We start from the raw sequence: 27,915 nt of genomic DNA, 5'->3' as shown, positions 1-27,915 counted from the left end.
CTACTTTAATAGACCATTCCATGGTGGAAATTTTTAAACACTTACATCTCCTTCAGCAGCAGGACCATGTGGACTATAGTAATAGCCACCATCATTTTCAACAACAACTTCTCCATAGTCTTCATACATGCCAGACGGGGATAGTAACCTGCGTCGACTTCCGTATTGTGGTAATTCATACCTGGAAAAAGCATCCTTGAAGTTAGTATTTGTATTAAAGCTATAAAAATAGGTTAAATGAATCAGACCTGAAAACTTATGAATCTTTATTACATCTTCTGATTCAAGCAAATAACAACTAATGAAATAGTTACCACAGTGCACCAGAAAAACTGATAAATGATAGATTAAAGGGTTTTTCCTGTCTAAGAAGAAAAGACTGCATGCTGCTGAAAATTCACAATTCCCATTTATGCCCTGTATAAATAGCTGGTCATGTGACCAGCTGTATGTGATTTGTATACTTACAGCTACATGCCTACAAGTCTCAAGTATCTTCTTTCATTTCTATCACTGAGGCCAATTAGCATGTGACCACAGATATTAAATTGCATACATCTGGTCACATGACCTCCCACTCACACAGAGCATACAGGGTAATCATGACAGTATACACATCACACACGAACAATTTGGCTACATGACTGCAGACTTTTTTTCATAGACGAGCCAACCCCTCAAAGCTGCACCTAAAAGCCTAGAGAGCACCAAGTTGGCATAGGGGGATTTATAGACTATGCAATGGTACCTAAAAAAAAATATTTAGGTAGCCTCTTCCAAAAAGAAGAAAGCTGGGTCTGAAGTGCCATCTCATGGAGGTAGAAATTCTACAGGTGAATATTGACTCTACAATGAGCCTTTGTCACATGTGTTAGGATGTTTACCTCAACCATAATTTTCACCAAAAAGAAAAACCTCCTTTTACAGACAACTCTTTCATGGTTATTTCCTCACAGGATTGCAAGGTAGGAGACTGGTGGACTGGGTCACGTCCTTTCAGAGGCGTTCTAATGGTTTCTCCTAGAAAATGGAGGCTAGTTGCTTACATTTTTCTCTGGGAGCATTGCATAGCCTATTAGTATCCCTTTATCAAGGAGAAGCTCTATAGCTCTGTCGAAGGACTCACACAAAGCCTACCAAAACATTGCTCAAAAAATAGAGATCTTTTACTTTTGGTGAAGATTTTGGTGGGCCTCAATATCCTGAGTCATGTGGAAAGGCTCATTATAGGATCAATATTGACTTATAAGATGACAACAAGTAATAGGTGGCACTAGGGACCAGTATTTTTCCTCTTTGAGACAGCTAAGTGCATTTAATTTTACTAATCATTCTGCAAGCCTCAGAGCTAAAATCAAAGCACATGTCTTTTCAGTGTCTGCACATAACTCTGGCATACCAAACTAAAAAACATTGTTACATCTACCTAGACCAGCTTCAACAATGTTTGCCTCTGAAGTCTGCGCTTGTGCTGGTGATGGAGGAAACATCATGGCCAATATTACTGGACAGTGCAGACACTGTCCAGCCAGGTATACCAATGTGGCTCTGGCTGGTTGTGCCACCCAACCAAATAGAATGGATGTGTGCGCTACTCAGCAACTCACTACATGAAATCAGTTCCTTGCTCTGCACTGTGGGACAGTACAACATCCTACTAAAACTCCCAGTAACTCCCAGCAGCTATTGTGCTTAGTTTACTCTTTGTTCTCATCATTTTCTTGACCTGGCTTGTGAACCAGCTACATCTGTTCTTGTGATCCCTTTGATATGACCTTGGCATGTTACACATTGTTTTTGACTGACCTACTGATATACAATCCCGGCGATCCATTTAACTACAGTATTGCCTTCGGATTCTGTACCTGCTCTGTTCTTCCTGTTAATGACTGACTATCTCATGGTTAGGCTTGTTACTCTGGCCAGTAGCTACTCCACTGACACAACCCAGGGGGCCTCATTGTAAGGCCAGAACTCAATATAAGGGTGTAGGTCGAAATTCTCCTGGGATGTGCTAGATATAGTGGCTACTTCTGTCTGAAGTAGGTTTTTTTTAACTTCAGACAGGCTATCAAAATTCTTGCATTATGTATGGGTCAATTGAAATGCATTGCTCTTAAATATGGATATGTGCATGAGGATTAAGTTTGTTGATGTAGCTTAATAGGTTCTTTGGTATTTTACATCTTTTTGGTCACTGCCTATAGGTTGCTTGCATAGAATTTAAATTATGCATATTGATGTTAATCAGTAACGAGCAGAATGGTCACAGCAGCTCTGGACTGTCATTAAGGCTATAACACCAGCTTCCATTCCTTCAGTGCAGGAACAATGTTACTCTGTGAGTGCTCTATGCAGAATATTTCCATCATATATATGTACAGACATATATAAAGGTCAATATAGCCATTACATTATTGCATGCATCATCATTCTAATTAACCTTTGATGATGAAGACATACCCATGCTCATAGCTGTAATAGTCTTGTCCATAATATTCTTGGCCAGGATCAATTCCAGACTCCATGGACAGTTCCTTGAGGAAAACAAATAGTAAACCATAAGTGTTTCAGAATGCCATTGAGGTACATGGGTAGTGAAGCTTTGCAACGCTTCATGGATGCATCAGTCCAGCTATTATTACAAATTGCATAAAGTAAAATATATTCCTACAGACAGAAATGTTTTAAAGCATAAAATAGAGAGATGATTTGTAATAATTTGAAAATAGGCAAATTAAGATAAAATGTATGTAAAAGTCAAAGACAGAATTTGGTCTTGGCACCTCTTCAAAAACCTGCAATAAAAGTAAAAAATGTCTTATATAACATGATATCAATAAAAACTACAGCTTGCCACTCAAAAATAAGACCTTGTATAACTCCAACAACAGAAAGATGAAGAAGTAACTGGTCTCAGAAAAAGGCAAAAGAAACATCTTTTTTACAAAAATTTTGATTTTATTTATTTTAATTACATATTGTCGGGTCATTTTTCCTGCTCAAAAAATGCTGCAAAAATTCAAACCCAAATACAATGAAGGGTTTGTGAATTTTTCACCATTTGACCTAAATTGGATTTTTGTTGTTGTTTTTTTAGTACATTATATGGAAAAGTGAATGTAACTCAAAATTTATCCCTCAGAAAGCAAGCCCTCATACAACTGTATTTTCAGTAAAAAAAACAGCTTTGGCTCTTGGGAGAAGGTAAAGAAATAAAAAAAAGCACAAAAATGACAAATGGCCTGGTTCTGAAGTCGTTAATGTATTAAAATGTAAAATAACACAGTACAAGGTAAGTAAACCAACAGGTGGTATGAATTATAGAACAAGGGTCTGAACATGGGCCCAATTGATTATACATTAGGACTCAGGTATACGATAATAATTAGACGAGTACTATCCCTCGTTTTGATGGATAATACTCGACTCCATGTTATTCAATGAGGCCATGCACATGTTTGATCCTTATCCTCCGAGGTCCGAGGGTAAAATTGCCACATGCACAAGTTGTCACCGATAATTGGATGGTACTCGGCAATTCCTATCTATGAGTCCGTGGAAAATATTGCACCATAATCAGATGACATAAAATGTTGCTAACCAATATTGATGACAAAATGCTGACAAAACGCATTCAAATATAGCAGTACAATGTCTCCCCCTCATGATGAGCTAAGAAGGTACTTAATATCCTTAAAAAACATTAGCAGATTCTGAAATCGGATCCGGACATCAGTGACTTCATCCCACCCTATCCGTCAGTGACCTATATTCACCCACACATATTTATGTTTATACTAGTACATATATATAGGGTATTCCAGCCTGTTCCTTCTATATATTGACTACCTCAATCAGGAATAGGACAGCCTTTTTTTTCTTCTCCTACTATTTGGATATACAATAGTGTAGGTGACTATTCACTAACTCACCATTTTTTTCAAGCCTCATGGGTATCAGGATGTATTAGGCCATTTTTCTCTTGGTAGGGACTAATAGGGACATCAGGGAAAGCTGCCGATGAGTGGGGGTGCCATATCGCAGAAACTAAGGGTGCCAACCTCCACTGTCAGGCAGGACACAGTACAATGACCTGGTAGGGTGCACCAGGATACATATTGCATGTAATCTCCCTTTTCCCTGATTAAGGCCCACTGCCTATGTTTTTTTACTTATCTACAAATTAAAACATGATTTTATTTTTGCTAAATTAAAAGATATATTTTTGGGGTCCTTGTTTTTTCTATGGTTTGTTTCTTGTTACTTGGGACCCAGTAAATTATTAACATGAATGATGTAATTGAAAACTCCAAGGGTTTGTTCACATGCTGCGTTTTTGCCATGCGGTTTTTTCTGCATTGTAAAAAATTCTGTATTTTACAGTACCAGCAAAGTGAATAGAGATTTGTGAAATCTCTTGCAAGTGATCCTTATATTTTTATTACGGATTTGAACCATCAAAACAGTTTTTCAAATCTATAACGTGTGACCTCTACCAGTGTTTTTACCCATTCAAATGAATGGAAAAAAATGTATCAAAATTACGAATAAAAATGTGTAAAAAAATGCATAGATTTTTCCAATGGGTAACGTTTCTCCTTATGGAGAGTGACATACCAGCTGGCTTGTCAAGGTAAGGAGGCTTATTCGCCGTGCAATGCTCCTCTGGGAAATTAAATATGCAAATTGCCTCTTCTGAGAAAAAGAGGACTTAACTCTATAGCGCCACCTGTTGGAAGTAGCGATCCTACAAGTCAGGGTTGATTGTGACTTGTAGGATCGCTACTTCCAACAGGTGGCGCTACAGAGTTAAGTCCTCTTTTTCTCAGAAGAGGCAATTTGCATAATAGATTTTTCCAAGAATTTTTCCTACAAACACTCTAGTTCTCGTTTTTCGTTTAGAGAAATCTGCTGCAAATACTCAACATGTGCACATATCGCAGCTCGTCCTGCATAAAATAACCTCTCACAGAAAAAAAAGGTTAAACAAAAAAAAGAAAAACTAAAATGAAAAAATTAAAAATGGCTGCGTCCTAAAGGACTAAAATTATGATGGATTCTCATTAGTGTATTTATAGTCACTTCAAGCCAGCCCCAATGACTAAGCTGATAAATCTGCTTTTTATGGATATAAGTGAAACGCGTGAGCTCTGCCCTTTCGATTTCATTTATCTGAATTTTCTGCCTTTGTGATCAAGCATGTTAATTGCTATTGATCTGACCAGAACACAGTACATCTGAATTAGCAGAAATACATAGTATTTAGCGTATTAGAGACAATCTGTATTCATTTCATTGCTCATAATTCTATATCAAAGGGATGATTATTGGTGTTATTTGTTAATAGGTTCATCTGGCATTGGTTAGTACATGCAGATTTGAAACTGAAAATAGAAAAATAATTGCAAATATAACTACCTCAGGTTTCAGAAGAGACGGTCTCAGCAATTGCTGTTGCTGGTGCCATAGAAAGAGACAGGAAAAGAGCAAGAGGCATTGAAAGAAAAATAGAAAAGGAATAAAGAGAAAGGCAATTTGGCATTTGTGCCATAGACGTACAGTAGACAAAGTACAGTAAATTCTTGGCAGATAGTGAGCGCTGTATGCAGGACTAATAATTGAATTTGTTTTAATGATTTATAATGATGAAATCTGCAGCTGGCTGCTGCATACAAAAATAAAATATACAACATAGAATTACCATAAAAAATAGCAAAGTTGAAAGTTTTTCAGTTGCAGACAAAAATAATATGAGATGAGATTATATAAATTACCAAAATGAATTGTAAAGGGGATCTGTCACCAGATTTCACAAAACAAACTGCATATATAATGAATTTGCTGTATTAGACTTAATCAGGCAGATGTATTTTCTCTGATAGTTTATGCCCAAATAACTAACTGTATAATTCTCTTTGAATGTTTCAACTCAACCTCTGCCTATTTTAGCTGAATTAGATAAATGACGTGGCACAACCATAGGTTGGTGCTCAAAGTAGGGTCCCAGACCTTTAAATTGTAGTGGAATAAAACTTCGCACTCAACGGATGTGTCGGTAAAAAATTTAATGTGGTCCAAAACTTAGTCCAACAATGCAAACGTTTCAGTCAGGAGTGGTGGATATTACGTCTGAGGAGATACCTACATACTCCTGACACACCGTTCTACTGCGATTCAATACAGATTGTTTGAATAAATTATCTCCTTTTTAGCCTCAGGACGTTCCTGATAAAAAACTTCTCTGAACACTTGTGACACACCATTGCAGTTAGTACACTGACGAAGGTCATGGTTTGACCGAAACGTTTGCATTGTTGTACTAAGTTTTGGACCACACTAAATTTTAAGCCTACACATCTGTTGAGAGCCAAGTTTTATTCCACTATATTTTAACTGCCTTCTGCTCCTGATACCTCATTAGCGCAATACAGGTTTTAGCTATGAGTCAGGCTGAGTGGGAGGAAACTGATTACTCTTTGAGCCCGATTCATCAAGACTGGCATTTTTCACACTAGTCTTGAAGGGGATGTGTGCTGCAGTCAGATGCACCTGATTCATTAAGAGGTGCATGCCCCTTCATGTATCTGGGGTGTTTCAGGAGTGGCGTGCGCCTCCACATGCAGTGACTGGAGTGAGATTCCAAGCATACAAAAAGGCAGAGAGTCATGATAGAAAATAGGGGATAATTTGCTTGCTGTCTGTCTGACCCCAGCAATAACAACAACCAAGTCTCTGAAAAATCCCTGCTGAATGCAGTGGAGGTCAATCAAGTGCTCTGCCACTGCATGCATTCTAATCGCAGCAATGAATAGCAGGACAGTATTCGTCAATCTCTGGGGCTTCCATTAGAAAGAATGGAGTGGCAGTGCGTGTGATTGACCTATGCTCCATTCGGCCTGGTTCTTGTTATCCTATTGACAGAGGATATGTCAGGGATTTGCTGTGATAGAGAGGAGACAGAAGATTGCACTGTCTGTTGTCTCCTACTCCTGCAATGATTAGAAGCACTTCACCTTCACATTAAACTGTGCAGGTTTCTTTTAGCATCGCATGGGTTAACTTGTTTCAGTTAAGAGCTCCTGGAAGCTTATGTGCTTGATGCTCTCAGGTGTACAGTGTTTGATGCTCTCCTCTGGATTGCCAGAGCTAGCCTCATGCTGCATGTCTCAGGAGTTGGAAGGGTTTGTTGTTTGAGGAGATGTTTTGTGTATTTATCTAGAGATTTTTGTTTGGTACTGGTTGTGTGCAAATCCTCTTCTCCTACTTTGATTTTTCCCTTCCTTAACTCCCCAGTGTTCCCCTCTGGTTAGTGTATTTCCATTCACTAGTACTCCCCACTTCCTTGGGTGGGAGAAGAGAACAGACTAAGGGCAAATTTAGGAGCTCAGAAAGGTATGTGGCCCTGGCATCTTCACCATTAGGCTGTGTGCACGGGTTCCGGCTTTTTCACTATAAAAATGCGATAAAACCACAAAAAAAAACACATCCATTAAGCATCCTATTAATAGAATGCAATCCGCAATTTTTGTGCACATGAACATGAACATGCTTGCGGAAAAAAACGCATTGCAGTAAAAAACGCAGCATGTTCATTAATTTTGTGGATTTTCCGTTGATTTTCCGATATTTAATGCATTGGGAAGTTCCAGAAAAAAACGCAAAAAATATGCACAAAAAACATACAAAAAATGCGTGAAAAACACGAGAAAAATGCGAAAAAAATGCATGTGGATTTCCTGCAGAAAAAGTCTGGTTTTGTTCAGGAAATTTCTGCAAAGAATCCTGACGTGTGTACATAGCCTTAGAGGTAATCTGGGGAGCAGGTATAAATACGGCACCCCTAGCGCTAGGTACAGGGAAGGAACCACTGGCCCTGGGATGCCCAACATGACAAACTAACTTTTAGACTTGAGAACAACCTGTTAAAGAACCACTTCCATCAAAATTTGTGTCCTCTTAATATATTGCAATTATAATATTATATAGCATTGTGTACTTACAATTTCTCATTTTTCCCTATTAACTGTCTAATTCTTCTCTTTTCTCTGGTCTATGTAGAAACAGGAAGTCTCTTGTCCCTGCATTTATCATTCCACTCTTCAACTCCTCACCCAACTGCTCTGCTCCTTTACATCAGAGACTTTGCAGTGACTTATATCTCATACAGGGAGAATTGAAGTCATGTTTCTGTATAGAGCTTATTAGGATTCTGCTAGTCAGTTTTTAACCCTCAGGTGCTTTTTCCGGTTTTGCAGTTTTGTTTTTCGCTCCCCTTCTTCCCAGAGCCATAATTTTTTTATTTTTCTGTCAATATGGCCATGTTAGGGCATATTTTTTGTGAGATGTGTAGTGCTTTTGAACGACACCATTGGTTTTACCATGCCTAGAAAAGGGGAAAAAAATTCAAAGTGTGGTAAAATTGCAAAAAAAGTGCAATCCCACACTTGTTTTTGTTTGGCTTTTTTACTAGGTTCACTAAAAGCTATAACTGACCTGCCAATATGATTTTCTAGATCACTACGAGTTCATAGACACCAAACATGTCAAGGTTCTTTTTTACCTAAGTGGTGAAAAAAAATTCCGAAGTTTGTTGGAAAAAAAAAAGTGCGCCATTTTCCGATACCCATAGCGTCTCCATTTTTATGATCTCAGGTTGGGTGAGGGTTTATTTTTTGCGTGCCGAGCTGGCGTATTTTGGTGCAGATGCATTCTTTCGATCGCCCGTTATTGCATTTTATTGCAATGTCGCGGTGACCAAAAAGATGTAATTCTAGCGTTTTCACTTTTTCTTGCTACTCTGTTTAGCGATCAGGTTACTCTTTTTTTAGTAACCATATAATGAACTACTGGCCTATATATATGACACTTCCTACAAAGCAGCCAAATCCAAAAACCAAAACAGAAGTCAAAGTCATAAATGTCTAGTAACAAAATAGCTTTATTAAACACTTTCTTTTAAAAACAACACATCTTTCTTTTTCATATGTGCAATGGAGACAACACATGCAAATTAACTGCAAGATGCAGGTCAGGCAACACAGATCAACCGTATATCCACATATTTATGGTGCATAGGGGTAAAGCAGAGGCCTTTCATAGGAATGCATAATAGTGCACGTCACTGCTGTTTCAGGTATAAATAATTCCAGATATAGGGATATCTCTACAACTAATCCTATAGGCATATTAGAGTGCCGTGTGCTATATATATTATAGAGTGCATAGTGCTCTACTTTTACACATAGACAAATCCTGCAGCAAGTGGAAAACCACATAGATATAAATCCTATTACGGGCCATAGAGTACAGACTTCGTCATATCAGTATATTACCAGTCCCATTGAGCCATGCCCCATATACAGTGCATAAATTCAATAAAACGGAGGTGTTACATAACCTGCACGTGCAGTCCTGAGCCCCAACGCGCGTTTCGCGTTAGCTTCGTCCGGGAGAATGTATGAATGTACAGGATTTGTCTGGAATTATTTATACCTGAAACAGCTGGAATTATTTATACCTGAAACAGCAGTGACGTGCACTATTATGCATTCCTATGAAAGGCCTTGTCTTTACCCCTATGCACCTTAAATATGTGGATATACGGTTGATCTGTGTTGCCTGGCCTGCATCTTGCAGTTAATTTGCATGTGTTGTCTCCATTGCACATATGAAAAAGAAAGATGTGTTGTTTTTAAAAGAAAGTGTTTAATAAAGCTATTTTGTTACTAGACATTTATGACTTTGACTTCCGTTTTGGTTTTTGGATTTTACGCTTTTTTTAGGTTGGGCGATTCTGAATGCGGCGATAACAAATATGTGTAGGTTTGATGTTATTTTTTTTGTTTTATTTTGAATGGGGTGAAAGGGGGTGATTTGAACTTTTATATATTTTTTTATATTTTTTAAAACTTTTTTTTTACTTTTGGCGTGCTTCAATAATCTCCATGGGAGACTAGAAGCTGCCACAACCCGATCGGCTCTGCCACAACCCGATCGGCTCATCTACATAGAGGCGATGATCAGTTATATAGCAGATTTACACACTTGCTATGAACGCCGACCACGCGCTCACAGCAAGCCAGCACTGACAACCATAGAGGTTTCCAGGCCAACACACCAGTGACCCGCAATCACGTGACGGGGGTTACCGGTGTGCGTATTTCCAGAGCGATTGACAGAAGCGTTTGATAAATGCCGCTGTCAGAGTTTGATAGCGGCATTTAACTGGTTAATAACCGTGGGTGGATTGCAATTCCACCTGCAGCTATTGTGGGTACATGTCAGCTATTCAAAACAGTTGACATGTCCCCGGAAAGATGTGGGCTCACCACCAGAGCCCACATCAAAGGGAGGGAGTCCGACATCGGCATACTCTTATGCCTGATGTCGTAAAAGGGTTAATGTGATGTCATGGACCTAATGGAAAAGAGAAGAATTAACTGGGTAGAAAAGGCAAAATGAGCAATTGTAAGTACACAGTGCTACATAATATGATGACTGCAATATATGAAGAGGATACAAATTTTGATGGGAGGAGTGCTTCATAAAGTGCATGTTTGAGAGTATGAAAGTGTTTATACAACCATATACTCCTTGATTCCACTGTATAGACAAGTGTACATAATTGATGAGTCTATGAGCCATAGTTATCAAGAAATCAAGAATGGGTATTTCATTCATTCACAGTCTAAGAGCCTCCAGCAGTTACCAATTGTGTTCCCTAATAAACAATTTTCTTATAGATTCTGAAGCGCTCAGCTATCAGTGTAATCTAAGGAATTTTACTGAACATAATATCTTGAATGTTTAAAAAAAATCAATAACCGAGATCCTTTTCAGTATCGACAAAAGTGACACTACATCACATGAAAGTACAATAATATATCAGGAAGCTCTTAAATCACATTAATGCACATCATTTTAGTAAAAAAAAACAAAAAAGAGAAAACAAAACAAAAACAAAAAAATTGGCTGACATTTTAACATGTTGTGAAATATGACATTGCCACCTTCCTGCATTTTGCTGTAATCATAACACTAATGGCTGTCAAGAGTGACTCAAGATGGCATCAAATGCATTGAAAATAATGTTATGCTGAAAATCAGTATCATAATAACATGAGTTATGTAATGTACTAAAATTCAAAGATTACGGCAATGGAAACATGAATCATACCTCTTGATGTGCGTATCCTCGCCTGTAACAGAGGAGAAAAAATGAGTAAACAACTTGTTGAAATGAGGTTTTGATCAATACAACATCTTTTTTCTGCATAAATCAGAACAGTTAGGTGCTTTTAGTGCTTGGACCATGTTACAAAAGAATATTTAATACCTATTTTCCCATAAGTTACTATTATTAATGTTAACATTCAGTTGCAGCCATTTTTCTTACTAATTGACTAATTAGGTCAATATTTTGTAATGATAGTAAAAATTGAATTGTACGATTTTTAGCAAAAATTTTCACTTACAAACCTAGTCGATTAAAAAAAAAATGATACTGTTTAGTTGGAATGACTGACTACAGGAAGATAGCTTGTTATATGTTTTTTCCTCTCCAAACACCTTTACTTTCATACATTTGTGTACCATCACTTACTAAGATACTACATATCTGATACAAAGAAGTTTATTGAATATCTGCCACCTAATCGGAAAGCAGCATAATGCAGTGACAAAGACCCTGATTGCAGTGATGTACCACTTACTCGGCCGCTTGCTGTAGTTTTAATAAAATCATTGTTTTATACCGATAATCACTAGGAGATTATCACTAGAGGATTAGTAAACCTTCTGCCATGTATTCCTCCATATTCATAAGCTCTGTATAAGTCCGCACCCACCACTGATTGGTTGTTTTCTGCCTATACACAGTGTATAATGAAAGCAGCCAATCAGTGGTGTGGGCGGGGTTATAAAGGGCCCAGCATTCAGAGAACTGGTAGATCTGCAGCAGATAAAATAAATTTTATAAAAACTGCAGCACCCAGCAAAGTATCTGACACATCACTGAAATCGGGGTCTCTGACTCTACATCATGCTGCTGTCATCATACAGTTTAAAATAAAGCAGCTTCCAGATCTCATATTAACTTTAATTAATTACATACATTACTAATGAATAATAATTTTAGCTAATAGTCTGTGCTCTGTTGTCTCTCCTTCCCTCTCTGAGATCTGTGCTCCAATTTTTTCATGTCCAAAGTAGCTGCTGAAGTGGAGAACATTGCGGAAAGTCTAAACCATGCCTATTGTACCTTTCCACTGATATGCGATGGATAAGCACCAAGAAGACCGTATGTGCATAAGCTGTTGGGTGAACACGGGTTGGTGTGAACTGATCCACAGGACTCGCGGCCACATCAGTAATCTTTCAGTAATGTCTCACCTGATTGTATCTGCTGCTCTTCTTTTGATTAGCCGGCCTGGGGTGATGTCATTGTTGCAGTGTGATGCAAATCTGACGCTGAGACCGGCCAGCTAATCAAAATGAGAGCCGTGGATGCCATCAGGTGAGAGTTCTTTCTTTTCTTTTTTATTCTAATCTCTTGCAAACCATTTAAATGTCTAAAAAGGTAAAAGTAATCCAAATGTTCACAAATATTTGCATGCCATCAATTTTTGGGGCATAAGAACATTTTTTACTATTTTCTACAATGGGCTTTTTTTTACTATTTTAGGCAAAAAACACTGTTCTATATATGGATGAACGAGCCACAAAATGCTCTTTCAGAGTCTGAAGGACTTTCTAATGAAGCTATAAGATGCAATGGTCTCTGGTAGTGTAGGTTTTTCTGCGCTAGAGGGGTTATTTCTAGTTCACAAATGGGTAAAATTGCAACTTCATAATTTAAGCATTGTGAAAAATCCACTCTGTTCTCCGGTTTGGAGAAAATGTTAGTGTACAGCTTGTTGCCTAGGTTACCAGACCGCCTCCAGCTTCAGCCTGGCCAGTTACCTAGGCACGGAGCGCATGGCATGGGCAGGCTCTATGTTTTTCAGCCTGATTGTGACACTCCGAAGCTTGATACAACCATCCTCAGTCATTCTGCCCTTCATCTACGCTTCAGAGGCTAGACTGCCTTTGTGAGCAACCTGGGAGAGAATTTAGTTTGGACCATGCCACTGGTCTGGACCGTCCAATCTTTAGGAGCACACAGGGAACTTCAGGTTGAGAAATCTCCTTTAAGTATCATTTTTTAAGTTTCGCTTCTGCATTGAACACAAGTGAAGAAAAATATTTTTTAAGTATATAAATCCAGCTGCAAACAAAAACAACTTCAATGCGAGCTGGAAAGCTGCAGTAAAAAAAAAATTAATGTGCAGCCTGCAGCAAGTCTAGGCATTCTTCTCTAAGAGCAATTCACTTAATGAACATATGGTATTTTAGGGAACTGCAGTTTATATACATCCTTACAGATTGAGCATTATGTATGAAGTTTGTTTTAGGCCGGTGTCACGCTTGCATCTGCAATGCGAGAAACTCACGCGAGTCTCCCACATCAATACCCGGCACTGCAGCTGGCACTCAGTACCGGAGTGTGCAGCTGTATGTATTTCTATGCAGCTGAACGAGTGCCGGCGGCAGTTTCGGGTATTGATGCGCAAGTTTCTCGCATTGCAGATGCAAGTGTGACACCGGCCTTAGAGACATTGATATTGTCACCTATGGAAAATTAGTCTCATGTTTGCAGTTTAGTTTCAAAAATTAAAGCAGCACTCTAGCTTATTTTTTTTTTGCTTTGTAAAGTGCAGCAAAACGTATCATGACATTTTATACAGGTTCTTGTGTATGTTTTGTAAATGTGTTATTAGCTCATTTAGTCATGCCTTCCCTTGCATTTAGTTCTTCTTATCTAGATTATATTTTCATACCACTTGCTTTTAAGAGGAAGCAGAGTCCTTTCATGCTCCAATCTGCTGAGACCTATCTAAGAGTGGCATTGGCAGATGAGTAACAGAGCTACTCTTCCTAGATTAACACGGCAGAGACTCAGTGTATTCTGTTATTCAGCTTCCACCTGTTTTTGCTGTATTGCGCTTGCAACAGGTTTCTCCCTGTCAGCTGTTAGATGTAGGAGACGAGATTCAAGCTAAATCTTACAGAGAATATTCTACATATTGTGCTTATAGATATAAATAGACAGTGTGATTCAGGAAAGTTATATAACTTTAGCTAATCATTGTACAGACCCACCTACAGGCCAATAATCGGCAACAATACCACTAAGAAGATGGTGAGCAAGTAGACAGAGCATTGTAAGCACTCAATATGAGGAAACATCTTAAGTGAAAGTTTTGTCATATAGCTAATTGGTGGGGTACCAATACATGTGTCTAACATTGATGACCTATTATAAACATAGGCCATCTACAGTGGAGAAAATAAGTATTTGATACACTGTCTATTTTGCACATTTTCACACCTACAAAGAATGGAGAGATCTGTAATTTTTATGGTAAAAACACTTCAACTGTGAGAGACAGAATCTTAAAAAAAGTTTTAAAAATCACATTGTATGATTTTTATAATTAATTAACATTTTATTGCATGTAACAAGGATTTGATGCAATAGAAAAATAGAACTTAATATCTGGTACAGAAATCTTTGTTTGCAATTACAGAGGTTAAATGTATCTTGCAGTTCTTGACCAAGTTTGCATACGCTGCAGCAGGGATTTTGACTGACCCCTGCATACAGATCTTCTCCAGATCTTTCAGGTTTTGCAGCTGTAGTTGGGCAACATTGAGTTTCAGCTTCCTTCAAATATTTTATATTGGGTTTAGGTCTGGAGATTAACTAGGCCACTACAGGACCTTGAAATGCTTCTTAAGAAGCCACTTCATAGTTGTACTGGCTGTGTGTTTCTGGTCATTGTCATCCTGGAAGAGACAGACTCACTCCTCTTCAATACTCTTACTAAGGGAAAGAGATTGTTTGCCAAAATCTTGCAATTCATGACTCCATCCATCCTCCCTTCGATACGATGCAGTTGTCCTGTCCCCTTTGCAGAAAAGCACCCCCAAAGTAAAATGTTTCCCCCACCATGCTTTGCAGTTGGGACTGTGTTCTTGGGGTTGTACTCATCAATAATATTTATCCAAACATGGCAAGTGGAGTTGATACCGAAATGTTCTATTTTGGTCTCATCTGACCACATAACCTTCTCCCATGCCTCCTATGGATCATCCAGATGGTCATTGGTGAACTTCAAATGGGCCTGGATATGTGCTGACTTGAGCAGGGGAACCTTGCATGCCCTGCAGGATTTTAATTCATGACGGCGTAGTGTGTTACTAATGGTCTGATACTAATGGTCTGATACTGTGGTCCCAGCTCTCTTCAGGTCATGGACCAAATCCTCCTGTGCAGATCTGGTTGGATTCTTGTCCTTTCTCAGAATCATCATTACTCCATGAGGTGAGATTGTGTATGCAGCCCCAAGCCAAGGAAGATTGATAGTCATCTTGTGCTTTCATTTTCTAATAATTGCACTAATAGATGTTGCTTTCTCCTCAATCTGCTTACCTATTGTCCTGTAGCACAATCCAACCTTGTGCAGATCTATAATTTTGTCCCTTTAGACAGCTCTTTGGTCTTGGCCATGTTGGAAAGGTTGAAGTGTGATTGACTGAGTGTGTGGACAAGTGTCTTATAAACAGGTAATGAGTTCAAACAGGTGCAATTAATACAGGTAATGAGTGCAGAGTATTAGGCCTTCTTAAAGAAAAATGAAAGAGTCTGTGAGAGCCAGAATTATTGCTGGTTGGTAGGTGATCAATTACTTATTTCATGCAATAAAATGCAATTAAGTTATTTAAAAATCATACAATGTTATTTTCAGTTTTTTTCATTAGGATTTGCCTCTCACAGTTGAAGTATACCTACAATAAAATTACAGACCTCTCCATTCTTTCTAGGTGGGAAAACTTGCAAAATCAGCAGAGTATCAAATACTTATTTTCCCCGCTATATATTGCAATCCTACAAAACCTGTTAACATTTAGAATATTTGTCAGCAAGTAAATCCTGAATTTTAAGATCTGTCTTTTTTATCTAGTTAGAGGACAAAATGACATAATTTGCTTAAAAGCAAAAGACATTTGCCATTTTTTTTCTAGAGGATGCAATATCTAAATGTTTTGCAGAAATTGTTAGCAGAAGCTCAGTAAACCATACTTGAATTTTAAAAGCTGTACAAATTGTTAAATTAAATGCTTCACTAGAACACATGTCAGCTACTGAAGAAACAAGGGCAGCACAACCTCAGATGCAGCTGGTTTTCAGCTTCTGGCTATTTCTGGAAGATATGTTAAATTTATATTTAAAACACCAACCAGTTATAAAATACAAGACTGAAAAATCAGGGAACTGCAACAAAGAATAATAATATTTCTCTACAACTGTGTAGGTTTTCATGTTTTTGTGTTTTTCTGTTTTGTCTTCGCAAAAAACATTGGAAATGTGAGTTTGAGGCTACATTTGCGGATGCAACATCTATGTGGTGGCCCTTTATATCATGGTCATGGACCACTTTATTGAAAAGTGTGAGTTTACTCAACAACAAATCAGATTAAACCTGCAAATTTCATTAGTTCACAAAAAAATTGACATGTAGAAATAATCATATACTGTTATGTGCTATTGGTTTTAAAAAAAAGTGTATAGCACTATAAAAAAAAAGTCATGTGAATGAAGGCCCAAATAACTTCTATGTCAAAGTTTCTCATGTGAATGCAAAAGTGGCCACCTTCCTCAATGCTAAAATCATTGCCTCCTTATAAATGAGAGTTTTGCTTGGTCATCCAGTGATCAACAGCTGTTTACACTACAAAAAAATCGGGAAGAAAGCGTTGTTTAGAAAGCTTGTTCATGATAATATTCCAGTGTAAATACAGCTGAAGTTGTAGCATGGATTGAGAAAAAAATCTCTCTATTCCCCAAATGTCTCCCATTCAAGTGCTGACTAAGTTTGTCAGTAAACAGAAACACTCGCATGCAATCAGGGCCGGACTGGGACTAAAATTCAGCCCTGGCATTTGAAGGCACACAGGCCCACTTGTCGCATGGTGACTGTATAATATCTTTGTACACTTGTAGGCTACAAGAAGTGAGGGGAGCGTAACACGACTATATAACATATAATTACAGCTGTATCCAGCATTACAGCTCAGTCCCCATAGAATGTAATACAGCACAGCCCCAATAGACTATAATACAGCACAGCCCCCATAGACTATAATACAGCACAGCCCCCATAGAATGTAATACAGCACAGCCCCCATCAGGGCCGGACTGGGACTAAAATTCAGCCCTGGCATTTGAAGTCACACAGGCCCACTTGTCGCATGGTGACTGTATAATATCTTTGTACACTTGTAGGCTACAAGAAGTGAGGGGAGTGTAACACGACTATATATCATATAATTACAGCTGTATCCAGCATTACAGCTCAGTCCCCATAGAATGTAATACAGCACAGCCCCAATAGACTATAATACAGCACAGCCCCCATAGAATGTAATACAGCACAGCCCCCATAGAATGTAATACAGCACAGCCCCCATAGAATGTAATACAGCACAGCCCCCATAGAATGTAATGCAACACAGCCCCCATAGAATGTAATGCAGGCAGGCAGACCCCCATAGAATGCAATGCAGGCAGGCAGCCCCCATAGAATGTAATGCAGGCAGGCAGCCCCCATAGAATGTAATGCAGGCAGGCAGCCCCCATAGAATGTAATGCAGGCAGGCAGCCCCCATAGAATGTAATGCAGGCAGGCAGCCCCCATAGAATGTAATGCAGGCAGGCAGCCCCCATAGTAATGTAATGCAGGCAGGCAGCCCCCCATAGAATGTAATGCAGGCAGGCAGCCCCCATAGAATGTAATGCAGGCAGGCAGCCCCCCATAGAATGTAATGCAGGCAGGCAGCCCCCATAGATTGTAATGCAGGCAGCCCCCATAGAAAGTAATGCAGAAAAAACAAACACACTACTCACCTCTCTCCTCGTGTCCCGCGCTGCTCCTGGCTCCGGCCTCAGCAGTCGCAGTCTGCCCGCCCAGTCACACAGCAGGTGCGCGATGATATGACGTCATCGCGCACCCGCAGTGTCAGCGGAAGGCAGAGCGGGGAATGATGGGAGAGGAAGCGTCAGCAGACGCTCTCTCCTCCATCATTGCATTCAACTGTACCAGCATCTATGACGCCGGTATAGTTGAATGCGGGGCCGGGAGTGTGCCGCAACAGCGTGGGGAGTGTGCCGACAGCGGCACATTCGAGCGGCCCACTACTGCCATCGGCCCTTCTGGCATTTGCCAGAACTGCCCTATGGCCAGTCCGGCCCTGCATGCAATTCATAAGGCTAGAGCACAAGCAATTTAGTGATTATTATTGGTCTAAGGTCTGCTAAAAATAACACATTTTGCTTATTTTCCAGGCTTGTGGCTCCAGGCTTTCATTTTCTAGAACCTTCAGAGCACACAATCTAGGGGACACTTGACAGTCTTCGGGCATTGCAATAAAGCATGTAGGATAGGGCACAACGGGTCACAGTGTTTCCCACAGCTACCTGACACAACTTCGGCCTTGATTCTTGGTATAGGTAGAGCTTCCCTTTTTGATGACTACTCTAGCACTAGGAATTCTTCTCCACCACAAGTTGTGCACCCGGATTCCATTACTTCCTGCCTCTTAGAGTTTGGGTCAATCTTTCCCTGTAGCTCAGCAAGCTTAGTTCACTCAAAGGCTCCAACATCCATCTCAAGGTTCACGGGCTGACAGACGGATTTGTATGGAAGGGTTCTATAGCAATCTACTGCCCGAGCAACAGGCTCACGTTGTCCATAGTAGCCCATTGACTATGACCACCGCTATCACTTCACCACACTATCCGTAACTGAACTTGACACCAAATCTCAGTTCCCCCTCTCTATCTGGGTCAGCTGTTACAGTTTACCCTGAATAGGATAGCCTGCAGTTCCAGGCCCAGGGGGGTTTAATTTCAGATAACATATATTACTATAAAATACATTTAACCACTTGATGTGTCAGAGAGTAGAAAATCATCTCCACCACACCCACATTACAACCAGTTATAATTAGTGTTGAGCGATACCGTCCGATACTTGAAAGTATCGGTATCGGAAAGTATCGGCCGATACCGGCAAAGTATCGGATCTAATCCGATACCGATACCCGATACCAATACAAGTCAATGGGACTCAAGTATCGGACGGTATCCCTGATGGTTCCCAGGGTCTGAAGGAGAGGAAACTCTCCTTTAGGCCCTGGGATCCATATTAATGTGTAAAATAAAGAATTAAAATAAAAAATATTGCTATACTCACCTCTCCGACGCAGCCTGGATCTCACCGAGGGAACCAGCAGCGTTCTTTGCTTACAATGCGCGCGTTTACTTCCTTCCGTGACGTCACGGCTTGTGATTGGTCGCGTGCCGCCCATGTGGCCGCGACGCGACCAATCACAGCAAGCCGTGACGTAATTTTCAGGTCCTCAATGCCTAATTCTAGGCATTCAGAATTTTAAAATTACGTTCCGGCTTGTGATTGGTCGCGTCGCGGTCACATGGGCGACGCGACCAATCACAAGCCGTGACGTCACGGGAGGCAGGAAACGCGCGCATTTTAAAATTACGTCACGGCTTGTGATTGGTTGCGTGCCGCCCATGTGACCGCGACGCGACCAATCACAGCAAGCCGTGACATAATTTCAGGTCCTGTATGCCTAATTCTGCATTCAGGACCTGAAATTACGTCACGGCTTGCTGTGATTGGTCGCGTCGCGGTCACATGGGCGGCACGCAACCAATCACAAGCCGTGACGTCATTTTAAAATGCGCGCGTTTCCTGCCTCCCGTGACGTCACGGTATGTGATTGGTCGCGTCGCCCATGTGACCGCGACGCGACCAATCACAAGCCGGAACGTAATTTTAAAATTCTGAATGCCTAGAATTAGGCATTGAGGACCTGAAAATTACGTCACGGCTTGCTGTGATTGGTCGCGTCGCGGCCACATGGGCGGCACGCGACCAATCACAAGCCGTGACGTCACGGAAGGAAGTAAACGCGCGCATTTTAAGCAAAGAACGCTGCCGGTTCCCTCGGTGAGGTCCAGGCTGCGTCAGAGAGGTGAGTATAGCAATATTTTTTATTTTAATTCTTTATTTTACACATTAATGTTGTTTCGATACCGATACTCGATACCACAAAAGTATCGGATCTCGGTATCGGAATTCCGATACCCGCAAGTATCGGCCGATACCCGATACTTGCGGTATCGGAATGCTCAACACTAGTTATAATAAACAAAATGTAATATTGGATTTGCCATTGGTACATGCCCCTTCCTATTTTTGTTTATCTTGGTATATTACACATGGGTATTTACAAAATTGATCATCACCATTTGTGACAAATATTGTGAAAATAGTGTAACTTAACACTAACTACCAGCTAAGCAATGCAAGTGTTTTCTATTGTTTTTCTGCCATCGTTAGCATGTTGGATGCTCTTTTTAAACTTAGACCGCTCATTTGGAATTTCTGTCAATTGTCAGATTGAAAAATGCAACCAATGGACCATTCAGGAAGTTAAACTGTATTATAAATTTCATTGTAAAATGCTGTGGAATAAGTTGGCTTTACATGAATTAATTTTTTTTAATTATTATTATGCAAGATCCCAAAGTCTACATTCTTCTTCTGCACACAGCAGGCTATTATAACATAAGCCCCTTAGCTCAATGGAGGGGGTCCAAATAATTATTTATTTCCAAGGAGACAGTTGATTGTACCCATCATTTCAGGAGGAATTTTGTTTTGTCTTAATTATTCTAGACCAGTGTATTTTGACATTCAAGTAGCATGTACACTCTGCTACCATATGCTTACCATATGGCTAACCCTACTCTCTTGTTTATGGTTGCTGTCTACACACTTGGCTGTGCTACAACAAGGTGTCTAACAGCCAACTCTACTCTACTGTTTAAGGGTGCTGTCCACACACTCAGCTCTCCTGCATCAAAAGTACTTACTTGCCTATTTTACTCAACCAGCTCTCCTGGTCCTTTCTTCTCTGTTGTACTGCACATGCTGTCTAGCTTTTCCAGCTCTCGCAGCTAAATCTGCAGTCTGCATTGCTCACCTGTCCTGTGGATTTGAGCCCATAGCATGACCCTTTTTGGTTGAAATTCTGGTAATGGTTGGTGATGAGGAGATAGAGTCTAAATCTTAACTGTAAAATTGTTTAGATTTGATTTTCCAGTAGTTATAATGAAGTATAGGGTGGGCCATGTATATGGATATACCTAAATAAAATGGGAATGGTTGGTGATATCAACTTCCTGTTTGTGGCACATTAGAACATGGGAGGGGGAAAACTTTTCAAGAAGGGTGGTGACCATGGCGGCCATTTTGAAGTTGACCATTTTGGATGCAACTTTATAAATGGCCCACCCAGGTGTATCCATAAAAATGGCCCACCCTATATAATGAAGTGGCAAACCACAGTTTTTTAAAAAAAAAAAAAGCTGTAGCAATGGCTGTAACAATAATGCAAGTTGATTTTAACATAGTCCATAGCCCTTAACATTTGCAGAAAAACCAAGCAGAAAAATGAAAGGTCATTTTCTAAAGGGAAAATATTTAAATATACTGACATGGATGAAATACAAATTATTTTACACAATGGAGCTAATGGTGAACGTGATTACATTCCCAGCAATTCCTAGTACTATCTAGTTGAAAATGCATTGAAGAAAAAGCTGTGATTTTAATCAGCTTAATTATAATCTTTGATACCGTGTCATGGGAAAAATGTTATTTATCGGTGTTTTAGAATGTTAGAGCTACAATAGGTTATTTATTAAAGGGACTCTGTCACCTGAATTTGGAGGGAACAAATTTCAGCCATAGAGGCGGGGTTTTCAGGTGTTTGATTCACCCTTTCCTTACCCGCTGGCTGCATGCTGGCTGCAATATTGGATTGAAGTTCATTCTCTGTCCTCCGTAGTACATGCCTGCACAAGGCAATCTTGCCTTACGCAGGCGTGTACTATGGAGGACAGAGAATGAACTTCAATCCAATATTGCAGCCAGCAGGTAAGGAAAGGGTGAATCAAACACCTGAAAACCCCGCCTCTATGGCTGAAATATGTTCCCTCCAAATTCAGGTGACAGAGTCCCTTTAAGACTAAAACGTCTTGCCCATTTTACAGTTTTATGGAAGTCTGGATGCGTTGGTGGCATATAGAGATGAGTTACAGTGGCATGTAAAAGTTTGGGCACCCCAAGTTAATATTACTGTTATTGTGAGCAATGGCCTACCGCCTCAACGCATTAACCTAACTATCAATGTGTGGCCCATTAACATCATGTTCTCATACATTTCATGCAGTTAATAGCCCTCTGTGTCTGTACTATTACATACTTAGGCTGCTAACTGGTTCATGCAGCTTTACATTAACACCCGATTCTTACACTATGGCTGGTCCAAACAGCAAAAGCAATTGTTACCATCCACCGCTCATATCTCCCTTTTTCCTATAGATTGTAAGCTTGCGAGCAGGGCCCTCACTCCTATTGGTATCTATTTTGAACTGTGATTTTTGTTATGCTGTAATGTCTATTGTCTGTACAAATACCCTCTATAATTTGTAAAGCGCTGCGGAATATGTTGGCGCTATATAAATAAAATTATTATTATTATTATTATTAAGCAAGTTTAAGATGACATGATCTCTAGAAGGCCTAAAGTTAAAAACGACACATTTCCTCTGTATTTTAGACCAAAATATATGTACTGTACATAGAGTGGGTACGGAAAGTATTCATACCCCTTTTATATGTTTCACTCTTTTTGTTTCATAAGTATTCAGACCCTTGGCTCAGTATTGAGTAGAAGCACCATTTTGAGCTAGTACAGCTATTAGTCTTCTTGGGAATAATGCAACAAGTTTTTCACACCTGGATTTGGGGATCCTCTGCCAATCTTCCTTGCAGATCCTCTCCAGTTGTGTCAGGTTGGATGGTGAACGTTCCAGGTCTCTCCAGAGATGCTCAATTGGGTTTAGGTCAGAGCTCTGGCTGGGCCAGTCAAGAATGGTCACAGAGTTGTTCTGAAGCCACTCCTTTGTTATTTTAGCTGTGTGCTTAGGGTTATTGTCTTGTTGGAAGTTGAATCTTCGGCCAAGTCTGAGGTCCAGAGCACTCTGGAAGAGGTTTTCCTCCAGGATATTTCTGTACTTGGCCGTATCCATGTTTCCTTCAGTGACAACCAGTTGTCCTGTCCTTTCAGCTGAAAAAAACCCCATAGCATGATGCTGCCACCACCATGTTTCACTGTTGGCATTGTATTGGGTAGGTCATGAGCAGTGCCTGATTTTTTCCACACATATCACTTAGAATTATCACCAAAAAGGTCTATCTTCATCTAATCAGACCAGAGAATCTTATTTCTCATAGTCTGGGAGTCCTTCATGTGTTTTTTAGCAAACTCTATGCAGGCTTTCATATGTATTGTACTGAGGAGAAGCTTCCGTCAGGCTACTCTGCCATAAAGGCCTGACTGGTGTAAGGATGCAGAGATAGTTGACTTTGAGGAACTTTTTCCCATCTCCCTACTGCATCTATGGAGCTCAGCCACAGTGATCTTGGGGTTCTTCTTTACCTCTCTCACCAAGGCTCTTCTCCCATGATTGCTCAGTTTGGCTGGATGGCCAGGTCTAGGAAGACTTATGGTGGTCCCAAACTTCTTTCATTTAAGGATTATGGAGGCCACTGTGCTCTTAGGAACCCTGAGTACTGCAGAAATTCTGTTGTAACCTTGGCCAGATCTGTGCCTTGCCATAATTCTGTCTCTGAGCTACTTGGCCAGTTCTTTTGACCTCATGATTCTCATTTGGTCTGTCATGCACTGTGAGCTGTGAGGTCTTATATAGAAAGGTGTTTGCCTTTCCAATTTAAGTCCCGTCAGTTTAATTAAACACAGTTGGACTCCAATGAAGGAATAGAACCATCTCAAGGAGGATCACAATGAAATGGACAGCATGTGACTTAAAGGGTCGGAATACTTATGAAAATTTTAAGGGGTCTGAATACTTTCCATACCCACTGTGTGTATATATATATATATATATATATATATATATATATATATATATATATATATATATATATGCTGCTCGAAAAAATAAAGGGAACACTAAAATTCCACATCCTAGATATCACTAAGTGATATATTCCAGTTGTAAATCTATATTGATTACATAGTGGGATGTGTTGAGAAAAATAAAACCTAACAATGATCAACGTAAATTGCATCTAATGTCCCACGGAGGTCTGGAGTTGGAATGATGCTCAAAATCAAAGTGGAAAATTAAGTTACAGGTTTATCCAACTTCCGTGGAAATGTCTCAAGACAAGGAAATGATGCTCAGTAGTGTGCGTGGCCTCCACGTGCCTGTATGACCTCCTTACAACACCTGGGCATGCTCCTGATGAGGCGGCAGATGGCCTCCTGAAGGATCTCATCCCAGACCTGGACTAAAGCATCTGCCAACTCCTGCACAGTCTCTGGTGCAACGTGACGTTAGGGGATGGTGCGAGACATGATGTCCCAGATGTGTTGAACCGGATTCAGGTCTGGGGAGCGGGCGAGCCAGTCTATAGCTTCAATGCATTCATCTTGCAGGAACTGCTTACACCCTCCAGCCACATGAGGTCTGGCATTGTCCTGCATTAGGAGGAACCCAGGGCCAACCGCACCAGCATATGGTCTCACAAGGGGTCTGAGGATCTCATCTCGGTACCTAATGGCAGTCAGGCTTCCTCTGGCGAGCACATGGAGAGCTGTGTGGCCCTCCAAAGAAATGCCACCCCACACCATTACTGACCCACTGCCAAACCAGTCAAGCTGAAGGATGTTGCAGGCAGCAGATCGCTCTCCACGGTGTCTCCAGACTCTGTCACGTCTGTCACATGTGCTCAGTGTGAACTTGTTTTCATTTGGGAAGAGCACAGGGCACCAGTGGTGAATTTGCCAATCCTAGTGTTCTGTGGCAAATGCCAAGCATCCTGCACTGTGTTGGGCTGTGAGCACAACCCCCATCTGTGGACGTCAGGCACTCAGACCATCCTCATGGAGTCTTTTTCTGACTGTTTGTGCAGACACATGCATATTTGTGGCCTGCTGGAGGTCACTTTCCAGTGCTCTGGAAGTGCTCCTCCTGTTCCTCCTTGCATAAAGGCTGAAGTAGCGGCCCTACTGCTGGATTGTTGCCCTTCTACGGCCCCCTCCATGTCTCCTGTTAGCGCCTCCAGCCTCTAGACACTACGCTGACAGATACAGCAAACCTTCTTGCCACAGCTCGCATTGAAGTGCCATCCTGGATGAGCTTCACTACCTGAGCCATTTGTATGGGTTGTAGGTTGTGTAGTACCTCTCATGCTACCAGGAGTGTGAAAGCACAGCCAACATTCAAAAGTGTATAAAAAAACAAGAAAAATAAGCAAAAAAGGTAAAAAAAAACAAGAAAAACAAAAAGAAGACCTTATCACGTATTTAAACCTATAGATAAAAAATATTATTTTTTTGTTCACTTTAAAAACATTATACCATACAATCAACATACAGACAACCGTGCTTTACTAAATGATATCCCTCACACTGTTAATCCTGGTATGAACTGCCTAACAGCGGAGGTTGGAACCCTACAATTCTCACGAGATAGGCACCCCAGCTCCTCGGTGGCTCTCCCTGTAGTACCTCACTACAGCTGTTCCCTGCTGATATGTACAGCCTGCCTAACTGTGGGGGTTGGCACCATACTGCTCAGCAGATATGGCGCCCCCACTCCACGGCGGCTCCCCCTACAATGACCCTCAGAACAAACTGGTATATTCAATAGGGTAAAACAAATTAGGCCCAGAAGGTGGCCACAATGGCTTGTTTAAAGCAGGCTAAGTACAATTCAAGCAAAGAGTCACACAGTATAGATATAGACCTGGTGTCTCATATTGCCTCTAAAAGATAACAGATGTGGAAAAAGGTACTCATCATATCAGATGTTTGTCTGTATGTTGATTTTATGGTATAATGTTTTTAAAGTGAACAAATAAATAATATTTCTTATCTATAGGTTTAAATACTTGATATGGTCTTCTTTTTGGTTTTCAACATTCAAAAGTGACCAAAACATCAGCCAGAAAGCATTGATACTGAGATGTGGTCTGTGGACCCCACCTGCAGAATCACTTCTTTATTTAGTGTGTTTTGATAATTTCCATCTGTTGTCTATTCCATTTGCACAACAGCATGTGAAATTGATTGTCAAACAGTGCTGCTTCCTAAGTGGACAGTTTGATTTCACAGAAGTTTGATTTAATTGGAGTTATAGTTTGTCGTTTAAGTGTTCCCTTTGTGTTTTTGAGCAGTGTATATATACATATTCATCTTTTATATTTTAAAAACTACAAGAAGAAAAATAGACCAAAAGTTTGGGCACCCTGCATAGTTAGTACCAAAGAGCACCCCTTTTTGAAAGTATTACAGCTTGTAAATGCTGTTTGTAGCTAGCCAAAAGTTTTTATATTCTTGCATAAAGGATTTTCAATTTTTCATCCATTCTTCCTTGGAAAATTCTTCCAGTTTTGTGAGATTCCTGGATATTCTTGCATGCACTGCTATTGTGAGGTCTAACTATAGATTTTCAATGATGGTAAGATCAGGGGACTGTGAGGGACATTGAAAAACTTTCAGATTGCACCTTTTGAGGTAGCCTATTGTGGATTTTGATGTGTGTTTAGGGACATTATCCATTTGTAGAAGCCATCCTCTTTTCAACTTTTTACAGATGGTGTTATATTTGCATCAAGAATTTGTTGAATTCATTGAATCCTTTCTTCCTTCTACCCATGAAATGTTCCCTGTGACATTGGCTGCAACACAACCCCAAAGCATAATTAATCAACCCCTATGATTAATGGATGGTAATATGTTTTTTTCCTGAAGTTCTGTGCTTTTATTTCTCCACACATAATCATTGTGGACAAAGAGTTCTATTTTTAACTCATAGGTCCATATGACTTATTTCCACAGTGCATCATGTTTGTTTAAATGTTCTTTTGCATACTTCTAAAGCTGAATTTTATGGTGATGATGTAGGAGAGGTTTTCTTCTGATGATACTCCCATGAAGGCCATATTTGTGCAGGTGTCTCTGAACAGTAGAACAATGTACCGCAAATCTAGAGTCTGCTAATTCTTTCTTAATGTCTTTTGCAGTCAAGTGGGGGTTTTGATTTGCTTCTCTAGCAAACCTACGAGCAGCATTCACTCAAATTTTGCTTAGTCTTTCAGACCTTATCTTGACCTCCACTGTTCTTTTACCTGCCCTTTCTTAATTACATTGGGAACTAAAGGGCAACTTGAAAATGCTTTGTTATCTTCTTATAGCCTTCTCCTGCTTTGTAGGTCTCCACTATTTTCATTTTCAGAGTGCTAGATAGTTGCTTAGAAGAACCCATGGTTGTTGTTTTTTTTTACACAAGCTTAGAGGAGGTTTTTATAAAGCAGGGAAATTTGAATCACCTCGCTTTTCCCAGCAATGATAGTGAACAAGTCATAACCCTAACCGGAAATGTTTCATATTTAACTTTAGAACTTTTAGAGATCATTTCATCTTCAGCTTGCTTAACGGTTCACAATAACAGTAGTTTTGACCAGGGGTGTCCAATTGATTGCATGCTACTGTAAAACAGTTACCGTATTTATCGGACTATAAGACGCACTTTTTCCCCCAAAAATGTTTTGGGAAAACGGGGGTGCGTCTTATAGTTGGAATATACTTACATGCTCAGATTGAGATATCGGCAACAAGATCTCATCC

The 27,915-nt window shown here is 40.1% G+C and overlaps 1 protein-coding gene across 1 annotated transcript in view; it reads right to left on the bottom strand.

Moving 5' to 3' along the window:
• PCDH15 (protocadherin related 15) overlaps positions 1-27,915 on the bottom strand; it is a 2,374,726-nt gene that overhangs the window by 10,990 nt on the left and 2,335,821 nt on the right. Inside the window, exons 33-36 of the mRNA XM_077258871.1 lie at positions 11,180-11,201; positions 5,422-5,460; positions 2,464-2,537; positions 46-181 (exon numbers count right to left, since the gene is read on the bottom strand). Coding sequence (XP_077114986.1) covers positions 46-181; positions 2,464-2,537; positions 5,422-5,460; positions 11,180-11,201 — 271 coding nt within the window. The remainder of the gene's footprint in view (positions 1-45; positions 182-2,463; positions 2,538-5,421; positions 5,461-11,179; positions 11,202-27,915) is intronic.

The sequence above is a fragment of the Ranitomeya variabilis genome, chromosome 4 (assembly GCF_051348905.1).
Source record: "Ranitomeya variabilis isolate aRanVar5 chromosome 4, aRanVar5.hap1, whole genome shotgun sequence".
NCBI lineage: Eukaryota > Metazoa > Chordata > Amphibia > Anura > Dendrobatidae > Ranitomeya > Ranitomeya variabilis.
The sequence above is the reverse complement of the archived record's forward strand: the minus strand, read 5'-3'. Positions and strand labels throughout refer to the sequence as shown.